At 38.4% G+C, this 13,597-nt stretch overlaps 1 protein-coding gene across 4 annotated transcripts in view; it reads right to left on the bottom strand.

Moving 5' to 3' along the window:
* The window catches only part of ZPLD1 (zona pellucida like domain containing 1), an 81,021-nt gene that overhangs the window by 19,088 nt on the left and 48,336 nt on the right, over positions 1-13,597 (bottom strand). For all 4 annotated transcript variants that reach the window (XM_053971901.1, XM_053971898.1, XM_053971900.1 and 1 more), the window contains exons 3-6: positions 11,904-12,017; positions 6,420-6,640; positions 2,561-2,742; positions 1,831-1,903 (exon numbers count right to left, since the gene is read on the bottom strand). In XM_053971901.1, coding sequence (XP_053827876.1) covers positions 1,831-1,903; positions 2,561-2,742; positions 6,420-6,640; positions 11,904-12,009 — 582 coding nt within the window. In that variant the 5' untranslated portion in view covers positions 12,010-12,017. The remainder of the gene's footprint in view (positions 1-1,830; positions 1,904-2,560; positions 2,743-6,419; positions 6,641-11,903; positions 12,018-13,597) is intronic.

The following is a 13,597-nucleotide window of genomic DNA, read 5'->3' as shown; positions in this document are numbered from 1 at the left end:
CCACTTAGGCTCTGTGAAAGCCCATTAAACATTTTGCTATTAAACTCCGAGTCTACCATAACAGCTTTTATCTTTCCTAACAACGACATGTACTAGCATCACAAAGTAAATCTAAACAACACTTTGGGACAGAACACAGAGGTAAGCTTAGAAGATGAAGAGTCAACATTAATAAATAACACTACAGCTAAATTTGAAGAAGACAGCTTTCAGCCAAGAAACAAATCTGTACACATGCTCTCAACTAATAGCAAGGGTGGACATGAGCCTTGAGGCTCCTCCCAAAACCTGGACTGCTAACAGGGATCAAGTGAGCCCACAAGACAGCAGGTGTCCAGAGGCACTCCCAACAGGGAGAAATGCAGGCAGCGCACAAGCTGCCCATATATTTATCCAGCCCTGGGAAGTGAAGCAGAAGGGCATATCCACCACTGGAATCTGCCAGCCTTGGCAGCATTATTCATGACAGTGCAACTCACTAGGGCAAGTAATGTGACTGCTGCCAGGATGAAAAGACAGCACTGGTCATGGTCAACTTGCAAGCTTACAGGGGTGGGCAAGATGAAAGCACATTTTGGCTTTTGGGGATATCTGAGGAAAAAATGTGCTCAATATGAGCATTTATTCCTGACTGTTTGCTGAACTGGGCCCTGAAAGGCAGTCAACATGCAATGGTCAATACTTGGCTTGATGAGAAATTTGTCTATTTTCATTCTGCCCCATCTTTTTGATCACGGGTTTATTTAAAAATGAGAGAACTATAATCATCATTTTAACAGATTATAGGTTTTTATAAACCTATAAAATGAGCAAACATGGTTTTTTTTAGAGAATGCCATTGAAAAATGTCCTGTTGCAGTATTTATAGCTCATTATGTTCAAAGCATAAAGCATTGACTTTTAAATCAGTTGCATGAATTATAACTCAGCAACACAATGGCATGAATAACAATGCAAAAAAATTGGATTCATAATTTACAAAAATGATGCTTGATAGATTGAAAAAATGATATTTAAATCAGGTATTTAAAATGTATGAGTAAAAATTTTAATCAACACAAAAATATAATTTCAGGGATTAATGATAAGTAGAGGTCCTTGCATTTTTCATGTTTCAGTGTCACCAACCCATTTACATGGTAAAAGCTTTTACAGTAATGCATATTCAAATTATCTAAAACATAAGGAAGAAGCATTGGATGAAAACTGTTATAATTATTAACCCTTAAAATCTTTAAAGTCCACACTGTAAGGCAATATATGCATCAGGCTATAGATTTGAAACTGATGCATCCTTCACAACAATCACAGATGATCAAAACACTCTGATGAGGCTTGAACATAAAAATACCACAGCCAAAGTGCTCGTTCATTGCTGTGGGAATAGGTTTGGAATAATTTTACAGAATTCTACAGAGTACTCTCTGTTTAATCACAAAGCACCTATACACACACAAAGAAACATAATAAATGCAAACAAAATATGCACTCTGGAGTATGATTGTTATGGCTACAATTGATTAGTCACATGGCACTACCAGCTGAAAGCCAGAGCTGTAAATTGAGGAACTGTATAAATACAGGACAACAAGACTGTGTCTGTCTTCAAAGACCAGCCATATAAACACAAGACAGCAGATACATGCCAGCAAAAAGGAAAAAGGAATTCAGAGATGGAAGATGCCTGGAAGAAAGGATTGGCTCATGGGAGGAGTGGGAAGGAAACAGCAAATTATGAAGAGGAATCTATACTTTCATCTGCTAAAACAGTTTGTATCCACATAGGACAGGTGTTAATTTAGTCCTGGTCATACTGTATTTTATACTTACATTGTAAAGCAACAAATTCAAAGTGCTGATAAATGTACCATTGTTCTCTCTTACAGAAATAGCAGCTGATGACCTACAACAGAACCAGAAACCAAAAACCATAATGTAGAAAGATACCTTATTTTTGTTTTTGCATACTTCAGTGGACTTTATCATTAAAAAACTCAATGAGTCATATCACAAGGAGTTAATTTATGCATTTGAGTTAAAAACTTCAGAAACAGGAATTTATAGTGGAAATACTGACAATCTTAACTATGCAGAAAATAATGGATGCTACATGAAACACGAATCAGAAAAATAATTAGCAGAGAGGCAAAGTGACAAAAAGGATCTCACTTCACATGATGCACAGGGTTTACTCATCGAAATATTTTCTCTTGCATTCTATATTTACAAGCTTACAAACTATTTCATGAAGATTTTTTTTTTGCTGCAATAATTTTTGAGAAGAATTTTAAGGGAATTTTAAGGGAAGTTTTACATTAGCTAAGGGCCTCTTCATAACAGCAGGTCTTAATGAATCTTACATAATAATGCTTATTATCTCACATAATAATGCTACAGAATTTTCTTTTACCTTGCAACACTTCTTCTTTTGGTGCTTTTTCCTTTCCCTTTACTCTTAAACAGCGAAAAATTGCTACATGGACAATGCTGTTATGGCATTCACATATACATGCTTACACAAGCATGGGGATGAAACACAGAAATGAAAAAGCACACTTACGAAGCGAGCTGGGTATTGTTAACCAAGTACTCCAGTGGGTAGCTACAGCTAAATTTGTACAGAAGCCCAGGCAAATAGCTGATAATCGTTGGTGGGTCTGGTGTATCAATGTAGCCTGAAACATTACCTATCTGTACCACTGAGGTATTTCCATAAGCATTGATACCTCGAGCTGAGGATACCTATTGAGGAAGAGAGAAAATTACTATTAGCTGAAGTTAACTGCGGAACAAAAGAACTTAAGGACACTGATGATTTAGCCCATAACGTACCCTGAAATATCTTCACTAAAACTTTCAAAAATTATTTTGTTTAATAATATATTCCCTGTGTTCTGTTTTTCACCTCCCTGGAATCATGCATTTAAAATTCACAATCTGTATCCCTTTCTTAGAACAGACTTGAGCAACATTTGGAAAGAATTATGAATCTTGGAAGTATATTTTTGGTAGGTATTGTTTCCTTTACATTCCCAATGAATTCATGCAACTTATAAGGAAAAAGTAAAGCAACTTTTCTATTATAGTTAAAAGTATTACCTTACAATGAGCTTCTATATCCAATAAAAAGGCCAATATACAAACAATTTCATTCACAGAAACAATATTCTCTCATTGTTGAGCTTCAGTATGGACACATCAAAAATAAGGTACTTTATAAGAAGCCTGTAGCCAAATAGTTGAACTTTGAGTGTGTGTCATGGTTTGACACTGGTGCAATGCCAGCGCCCCCATGAAAATACACCTTCCCAAATAAATGCTGTGAGATGTTATCAGGAACAGAGCAGAGCAGGTCCAAGCTTAATAACAAAGGGAAAAAAAACTTTATTAAACTACTACTACACAAGACACACGGACTCAATCCAGGATGAAGACCTTTTAAAACACACACCCCTCCTCCTCCCAATTTCCAAAACACCCACCATGAAACATCACCCGGGATTCCTGATCAAATTACTACCCTTCAGATAATCAATACTCAATCAAGGGAGAGAGAAGTCTCTCTTGCACCACAGACCCCCCAGGAAACACAGTTGCCACCTCCTGTGTTTCCCTGTCACACATGGCAACCGCCTGGAGAAAATCTGCCAGTGTGACACTCTCCTTTCCATGTCACAGTGCTCTCACCACCGTGCATGGACAGACTGCTCATAGGGCTCCTTTAAGGATGCTTTGCCACGGACCCAAAGACACAACAGTTCAGCTTCTCATCCTGGGACTACAGTCCCCCCCATTTTCCCCTGGGGCCAAGGGTCCAAGAACAGAGATCATCTTCTTCCTGAAGACAGAGGGCATCACCATTCCCTCCTCAGCTTTCTTCTGTTCTTGCCATTCCTGTGCTGTTAGAAGCCGAAGCAGGTCTCCTTGGGTCACCACTGCATCCCCCTAAAATGCAATCTCTATTGCAGGAGATTTTTGGTTCAGTCTATGGCTAACAAGAAAAGTCCAGCCAAAAGCTACTTCATCATCTCCTCCCACCTAAATATTTCTTCTAACATCTCAGGTCCCGGACTGTCTCTCTTCCACTACAAATCAAGGAGGAGTAATATTTTACAAAGTCCTCATTTCCTGGAAAGGGTTAAAAGTTCAGACTTCCTGGATGGCTGAAATCTCTGTCCAGCATCCCATCTCCCACGCTGGGCATCATCCCCCCCCCTTTCTCCTTCTCCTCTGCCGGCAAATTTCCAAGTACGTCAGGCTCTCTGTCACTTTCCCTCTTGGCGGGGGGGGGAGGAACAAAGGCATCTCCGCTTCTCTCCACCCTTCCATCCAGGAGCTGGCTGGGTTCCAGACCTTCAGCCCCTCGGCCTACCTGGACAAGGCCGCGTGGCTTCCCCTCCCCCACCCAGCCCATGGCTGGGCAGGGGAGAGTCTGCACTCTCTGAGAACCGGAACCAAAGAGACAGTTCCCCTGGGAGTTCTTGCTTTTAACCCCCTGTGTTCTCAGAGGCATGTCCATACTTTCAGTGGTCACTCCAGGTGCCAATATCCAAACCTGACCACTGATTGGTTTGACCCAACTTCCTGGAAAAAAAATTCACTTCCATGTCAAACCACGACAGTGTGGCTTTCTTTATATTATATATTTCTAAGTCTTAAATATAAACTATGAAATGTCAGAAATTACAGAGCTGAAAAGTAATACAAAATTAATGCAAATGCAACCTGAATTGCATCCATGGGCATGTACTATTCTGTATTGCTCAGCTCAGAGTGTGCAGAGCCTGCAAGAACACACAGTCCTCAGGAAAACTGAGGGACACTTCCCTGCTGGTTTTAGCCCAGCTCCACTCCATCTGTAGCTACTGATCTGAATAAGGGGGTTGTTGAAAACAATTGAGAACAGCACAAATTCCTTTCTCAGCTGGCACAGACACAAAGGAGCAAATTAACATGGTACTGGACTTCTACTGCAGCATTTCTCTTATACAACTGTGTTAGCAAAACAGATGTTCTCAGTAGCTTTAAAACACATGGTTTCTTAAAAAAACATTTCATTATGGAAGAATCATCCTGAGCTGCACATGAGTTGTAACATTTTGCAGTAAGTAGCACAGGACACACAGCAGAAATTTTGATTTCTTTGTCTACCAAAAACACACCTAAAAGTCAGAAGCAGGCATGCATTTTGCCTATAGCATACTTAATAATTTTCTAAATAGCACAAAAATGTTGAAAATAGAATATTCCAGGATCGGAGTTTTTGCCTAAACAGTACAGGCTAAATTAGAACAGTCAACCAAAGCTTTTTTAACTTCCTCATCACCCTACCCCCCATAAAGTAAAAAGCCGAGTCTGCTGTATTACAGAAAGACATGGGTTTTACACAAGTTCTGCCTGAACTGTTGTCTTTCCCTTACTTTTATTGAAAATTAGCTTGAAGGTCTTTGCTGTGAAACACTGCCAAGAAATGCAGGGGACTGTAAAACTCCAGTGTGGGGAACACGATAAGAAATGCTCCCTGCTCCATTTTTGTCTTCATCTGGGGGCACACCATGAATAAACAGGGAGGATGGGGGAATATTTTTTGTTATATTTTTAGCAGCTGCTTTGTCTTTGTATTCAGTGCAGGCTGGTGGGGGACTTCATGGGAAGCTCCAATTATTTGGACTTATCAGACTGGGATGTCTTTTTGTTTTGTTTTTACAATTATGATCAAGTAGCAAGTTCAGGGAGTTTACAAGGTCACAGTTTACACAGGAACAGGAAGAAGTTGCTTCCTGGAAAATTCTTCTACTGCAAGTCATAGAGGTGCTACAGCTGGAAAAGAGTCTTGAATTGGCTGAACTGGTTGTTTGTTAAAATTTTAAAAGAAAATTCAGCCTAAGGCAAAGAGGTCACAGAGCATAGCAAACATTTCAGCAAAATTATTAGCAACAAAACAGGGGGTTTGTTATAAAAACTGACAGGGACCAAGTACAAATAAGAATTCTGGAGAGAATAGAACCCTTCAAAATAATACATTTTTAAACTTGTTTTTTTTAAGCTATTCATAGGTACTTTGATATCACTCAATGTGATAGACATGAACTGTCAAACTCTCCACTTCTGCAAAATCTAAGGCATGGTCAGCAAGGGTTTTAGAAATACCTTGGAAAAATCTCATTCTTCCACTGAAAAAATTCTTAAATAAAAATTATACTTTCTAATCAGAGGACAAATATGTGTCCCGCTATATTTTCTCAATAGTAATCAAGATTATAAGTTACCAGCTTCCTCTGGTTTTCTTTGATGTATACAATATGTTTCCAACTGGGTAAGACAAAGTAAAAATTATCTATGAAAGATAGAATGCTGTCAAGGGCATTCACTTGATCCTACGTATACATAGCTATAATTTTGCTTTTTCTTGGTCTTACCACTAAAGTGTTTCCACAAGATTCCAAAGTACTCAGATTGATGATGAAAATGACCACTGCTGGAAAGGTGTTGTTATTGATGAAGCCCCTGCAGTGGGCATCCCCGTGTTTCCCATTCAGTGCCAGATCTGTCTCAGAATAACCAGAAAAAAGAACTGTGCAAAAATTTATCTTCATAGTAATTGTCTGTACTCCACAGAAAACATTGATATCTCGCTCAGCTGCAAGAAAAATATAGGGAAAGACATTGTAAGAAGATTTGAAGCAATCATTATACAACTATTGTAGCAGTTAGTGTAGTGTTGTAACTTCCAATCAAATAAATTTTTAGATTTCAGTTTCAGAAAAATATTAGAATATAAAGGTAGGAATTGCATTAGTCTGAAGAACAGATTTGACTCTACCATTTCACTGAAGAAAAAAACAAAAATTAATATAGTAACATAGTGTAACCAAGCAAGAAATACATTAATCCCACAGCAAATCTTTTAGTAGCACATTCATAAAATGAAACACTGCAACAGAGTAGAAAACAGCAAGTGGTTAAATATTTGGAGTCTGATTAAGCAGCCCCCTCTGGAACAGAAATTTCCAGCAATTTTGAGAAATAGAGAAGGCCAAGCTCTGCCTCCCAACCCATTCTGGCATGGAAACTGGCTACATTTTTCTGAGTTGTCTGGAGTCCACTGTGTATGAGATCACAGTCTCAGGCAGTGCAGACTTTGAAGTACAATCAACAGCATAGTAGAGTAATTTATTATGATCTCTCCAACGTTGGTTTTCCCTGGGTTTTGGTTTTGGGGCTTTTTTTTAAGAACCATCAACTTGACCTTTAATGAAAAATCAGTTAGCTCTTGAAAGACTATGATCAATACCACAAAGCATCTTGCAATCTTTCATTCTGTGCATTATGACAACACAAAAGACTTAGAAAGAAGCAGCTGTTAAAACTGATCAATTTTTGAACAGCAAAAAAACTTTCTTTGCCAATTTGACCTTTTATTCAAAAGTTCTGAAGATTTTTATGTTCTGAATGGAAAAGCATCAGGTTCAGACACAGGCACAAGCAACAGATTGTTTTGCTTTAAAGCTCTAACATTGCTCTTCTTTAAGGTCTTCTTTGCACGTAGATGGTTGGGGGGCTGTTCTGGTGTTTCCCCCTAGTACTTTACAAAAATACATACTGCATTGTGTTAAACACAGACATTACTCCTTTATAGAACTAATTTATTACATGTGCTTAAAGATTAAGGGCTATTAAAAACTGTAGAACAACTTCAGTCAATACTATACCATTAAGCCTGCTAAAACAAATTGTTTCACTGCGCAGTCACAGCAGAGAGGAAATTTCCATTACAATGAACTAGTTCTTCCCTCATGGTAAAGAAGCACAAGCAGTTTAATTTAGACAGCTTTAATGGTGGCTTTCAAGCCAAAACAATCAAGTGCAGAAAATAACAGGCCAAACTCAGTCCTGAGCTAATGTCATGATAAATGTTACTCACTGGGTGTAAATTTGGGTAGAAAGGTACTGGAGGCAAGACAGGAGGTGAAGTGATTTGGCATGAAATTCTCCTGGTTTGTACACAATCATAATCTCACTAATGTAATGCACAAAGATCAGGAAGCAGCATGCCTTCGTTTCCACTGCAGGATGACTATTACCTACCATTTAATGAGTGTATCAAGGTAGAGGGGCCAGCACCAAATGGGGAATGGCAAAGTGTGCATTTATGTTTCCTCGGACCGATGCACAAACAGATCATAACAAATTGCAGGATGTAACAAAGTAGCTCAGTTAATTTCATAACTCACTTCAAGCCTTTTCAAAAAGCAGAATAATAAGTTTACCAATTAAGCTACCACTAGTAGTTGGAAAATTATCATTTGACACTATGGGAAATGAGACCCTTGTGTGTGAGATACAGGAGGATAAACAACCTTTCCAGACTCAACCTTTTCTGCCCACTACTTCATGAGGAAGTATTGCAGCCAAATTAATCCATTCTGGAAATAAAACCTTTTTTGTTCAGAAATTTATCTGCAGCCAGTCCCAAACAGATCTAATGCCCTCTTAGATGTTAAATATCTAGCTCATTTCTTGACAATTTGGGAAGGTAAATATTATTCCTATATAAGTTAAAAGAAACAAACAAACAAGAAAGTATTTGCATTCCTGCATTAAAAGCCTCTGGTTTTCTGAGTCAGAGGAGCGATATTTGAAGGTTTTGGGACCCAACTGATGAAGCCTTAACTATAATGGCCTCTCTGTCACAGAGTTTCCATACAGGCAAACCAGGTTTCTTTCTGACTCAAATCACACAAGCTATCTACAGCCAGAAGTGCTCATGGATGTCTCTCAAGCAAGAGAGTAAAGCCCAAGAGGTACACAGATCCTACAGAAACAGAGACCATCTTGAATTATGGGCAGACTCATGGGGGCAAATGCTGGGAGCTCCACTGCCCACTTCTGCTCTGTTACCCCTCCACAGGTTGACAACTCACCCCAGGGCAGGCAGACAAAAAACCCTCAGAGGACAAGAGTTTCCACAGAACACCATTGATAAAAGTCATTCCATCAGAAGAGGAATGAAAAGATCTGTGTAGTCCAAATCCAGTTTCTCCTCACGAACCTCCTCTTTGATCAAATCCCTGCTTTGATATTGAATTAAAATGCATAGTGTATGTGAAAAAGCTGCAACATTTCCTCAGTCCCTACAAAGTCCTCAATATGAACTCAAGACAAGAACCCCCTGAATGAAAACTGCATGTCCCAACTGGAGACAGACTGCTACAGTTCTATGCCCCAGAAGCCTTCTAAAAACTATGCTTTACTGCAATGCAGAACTAAAGTTTTTTCCCTATGTAAGCTGGCTGAATGATGGCAAGACCTAACCTAATTATATATTCTCTAGAACACATCTAGCTTTGGTACAAAAAAATCACTGCATTTTCTGTGTATCAAAAATGGGGCTATTTTCCTTCATTCCTGATGACTGTTGCATACCTGCACTCTAAAATAAACCTGCAAACAGCAGAAACAAAAGTTCTGTTTAATTGTCATCCTATTTATGCAGAACTATTCCTATGCAAGAAGTCACCTAAGTGATGAATGATAAAAGCACAAACAAATGAAAAATGGATGAGCTCCATTGTTCCTCTAGGAAGGCTTCACTTGTCCTCTTTGTTGAAGACAACTTCTGTTTCTTATCAACATTTAAAGAAAAAGAGGAGATAACTTCAACACCCAATGGCTTCTCCAGTATCTGCACATCATGCTTGGAATTCCAGCTGACAGCAATAAAGACTCCTTGTGTGGAACAAATAAGGAACAGGAAAAAAATCTGTCCATAACAGGTTCTGTGAGTAGTATCTCAGCCTGGAAGATACCGGTTTTAAAATGTTACCCTTTTTGACCTCTCTCTCACCTCTCCCCTTACATTTGAATCCCAAGGGCCCTGAGACAGCATCCCCAAAACCACAGCCTGAGCCAGGAGCTGGGGAAGCCAGCACAGAAAGAGTGAGCCCCTTCTCCCTGCAGAGGCTCTCTCTCCATCTTCAGCAGCCTCTCAGCTCGACTAGCCCCAGCCCATTAAATAGCAGACCCCAGCCCATTAAATAGCAGACCCAATATATTGAAAATAACACCTGCTAAATTTGGGGCAAAAGGGGTTCCTGGCTTTTACCTCCATCTCAGATGCACAACTAACAAACAGAATTATTTTTCTTTCCTAGCTCTCAAAATCAACAGTAAGACTTTGAGTCTTTGCTGCCTTAGATGACAAACAAGAAAAAGCAGGACTCTGCTCTCAGCTCATATGGCCAGTGAGGGGTGATTAGAATTTACTTTAAAAAAAATCTTTTGGCCTGTAACCTAAACAGATTTTCTCCCAAGTCAATGAGATTTGGCAGACATGGAATCTGATATGACTCATTTTTATGAGGCAGAACTGCAAGAGGCCCCTAAATACCCTCAATAAGAGATGAATTCAATTTGCAGGTATCACATTGGAAAGAAACATTGGAACAGAGCAGGTGCAAAAAATGACCAGAGAAAAATTTTAAAACACAGAAAGAGGAACATAAACTTCCCTCTATCTGTTGTAAACATCTCAAGAAGCCTCAAATGAGGACCAAATAAACAACAATTTCATAAGAAACTCAAAAGCTAGCTCCGAAGCAGGTGGACAAAATTCACTCACAATTCAGAAACAAGCCTGCAAAAATTGATGCTAAGAAATGGAATATATATATTATTAATAGAATGGGAATATATATATATATATATATATATATATATATATATATATATATATATATATATATATATAAAAGTAGCTTTCAAAATACTCAGCTAAACTGTGATTTTCTCGGGAATGGAGACAAGGTATTTGATCTTCTTTGCATGTCTTATTTCTCTCTTCTTCATGTTCATATTGATTAAGTGGAAAAGAATCAAATCCACTGTTGGTCCTTATGTCAATAAAACACCTAGCAGTGTGATAGTAACACTGGAATCAATAAACCGACTTTCTGCCTTCTGCTGACTTAAATTTAATAAAAGAGCTGACCCTTCCTGAAAAAAAAATCATAACTTTTATTATTCAGAAAGCAACAACAGGAGAGGTATTACAGTGTAATACTACACTGAGTGTTCATTACTGAACTATTCAATTCAGTCACTATCTTAGTAAAGCAAGATGTGAGAGCGAGAGTATTCACAGCTTCTTTTTATTATTTTTATTCTGTCCATAATACAACTGAAGCAGGAAGGATCAGCAATATAATAGAAACTAAAAGGATCCTTTGCCTGAGTAAACCCTGATACCATGCCACCAAGACTGACATTTAATTTCTATTTCTCATTGTATTAACAGCTTTGAACATGCAGTGTCCCCAAAATTACTTCATTCCCATTTTCTTAGAGGAAGGAAAATACATCATCCATAGACAAAACTCATTGCTTCACCTGTCCCTAAGCAAAGACTTAATGTTGAAGTGAGGCACTAAAATTTTGCCATCAAGGTAATTTTGCTTAAAATAGATACATATTTCTTTATTTTACTAAAAGGATGTAATTATATTCTCTCACCCAGGAAAAGAAAACTATAAAATCTAAATATGAAAGAAAACCCATTTAAAAGTGTGAGAGTGTTAAATCTATAGAGAACATTTGCAATAATATGAGCTCTGGTGAATGTCTTGGACAGATTAGAGCACTGGCAAAAGCAGGTCAAGCCCCACTGGTGTGAGGGGAATTGTTTGCCTTGCTACCAGGCTGAATTTGACCCATTGTGCAATTAAGAAAAAAGCAAAGTGCATCATTAGGCAAGTTCATTGTCACAACAACAGTTAACACTCAATTAATGTTGAGTCCTACCCCCAGGCCTTAGACAGATTTAAAGCTCTGTATTTAAAAATAAGCATTGCTTTGAACCAAGACAATAAAGAAGCCATTAGAAAAAAAGTCTATTAAATACTTACCAGGAAACCTGCTATGGAGGTTAGCATCACAGTTGTATCCATTGAACTGAGCAGTCACTGGGAGCACTTTAATTGTCAGCAGGAGCAGCAACCATACCTGTTCCATTGCAAAACCTAGCAAAACATTAAGTGGTTATTACACACATCTGTTCATTGCATTAAAGATGCTTACTGCAAACATTCTATCGCTCAGGAGGCAATGATCTCCAGCAAAGGAACTGGAGATAAAGTTCACAAAGCCTGTGGGAAAGAGGTCACAGACAGCAGGACCCATTTCTCTGCTCCTGAGTAATGTGTGATTTCTATTAACTTCTACAACTTTCAATCATAACTTGTGGCAAAATAAAAGGCACTCAAGGATAATAGAAAAGGGAAAAAAAAAACCTTAATATATATTGATAGATTAGAATTGCTTGAACATTTAAATTCCAACCGTTTCTTGATGTTTCAGTGTAAAATTCCTTAAGAAAGACTTCTTGGCTAAGATAAAACTATTGTTCCAAGTAATGGAAAACCATAGAAATAAATGGTTAGCAATTCTCAGGCTCAAGATCCTAGAATAAAAATTGGTTCATATCTATTTGCCAAACAATCGTTCTTTGCAGCACAAGTGCAATTAAATTGAGCTTACACAAAGAGCTGGTACAGATACTTGTATCTACTTGGATTGTACCTGGCAATCAGAACACAAGAATTTCTAATGTTCTCAGTAATGACTCCTTTTGCAAGAAAAGCTCCTAGGTGTAATACCTGTGGTATTTACCACAACCTAAAACCCCCCAGCTTTTTATACATGTCTGTCAAAAGCATCCCAAAATATTGAGATTTTTGTCAGTGGATCCAAGTGCACTAATTTTTTGTTTGGTTTATTTTGTTTGTTTGGGGTTTTTATATATGTAAGATTTTGTCATTCTAGAGAATGTAGCTGCTGATGTAGACCCCAAATGTGGCAATGCTCTCTATTTGCCTAGACAGGAACTCAGCAATTCTAAGACTTAGGAAACTGCTTCCTCTAAGACTACAGATCACCTCTCTCCAAGTGGATAAGGAACATGCGCAAATTCAGAGGTGTTGCACACCTATATGCAGCCGTACCTGGCATGGCAAGGGACTGTCCTCCATTGCTGAGAAGAGCTGGCCACAGCACATGGAGAGAACATTTGAGACAAACCTTCACTCTTTACTGGATCTTTCAAGGCTACACAGCAGTCTGAGCTACTTCTCCTCAATAATGCAAAGGCTTTCACTAATTTTCAAACTATGCTCACTTAATGCTCTACGTTGAAAGAAAGACCCTTAGAAGACACTCCCACATGCTTTGTCAATGAACAGAACTCCAAGAAAACACTGACCCACATTCTAAAAAGTCAAAGGTATGTCCAAGTGTACAGCCAATGTTTCCTGTGTAATTCTGCTCGGAAGTACACGGAATAAAATGCAGAATTGGAAACACCAGCTTCCAGCTAAGCATGCACATTTGGGAAGTCAGGCATAACTTTTGCTATTATCACATCCAAAAGCAGCTCTCCCACCTAGCTCTTTACAATTTTCTCAACAAGTGAGTTACAGTAACAATGCAACCTCCTTTTTGTTTCAGGTGGATACTAAATTCCAAACAAAAGCACTCTTTGACACTTAACACTTTTTCCATTAGATTCCTGTGGAGATTGACAGCACTTGCAGCTAATGTTGAT

The sequence above is a fragment of the Vidua macroura genome, chromosome 2 (assembly GCF_024509145.1).
Source record: "Vidua macroura isolate BioBank_ID:100142 chromosome 2, ASM2450914v1, whole genome shotgun sequence".
Lineage (NCBI taxonomy): Eukaryota > Metazoa > Chordata > Aves > Passeriformes > Viduidae > Vidua > Vidua macroura.
The sequence above is the reverse complement of the archived record's forward strand: the minus strand, read 5'-3'. Positions and strand labels throughout refer to the sequence as shown.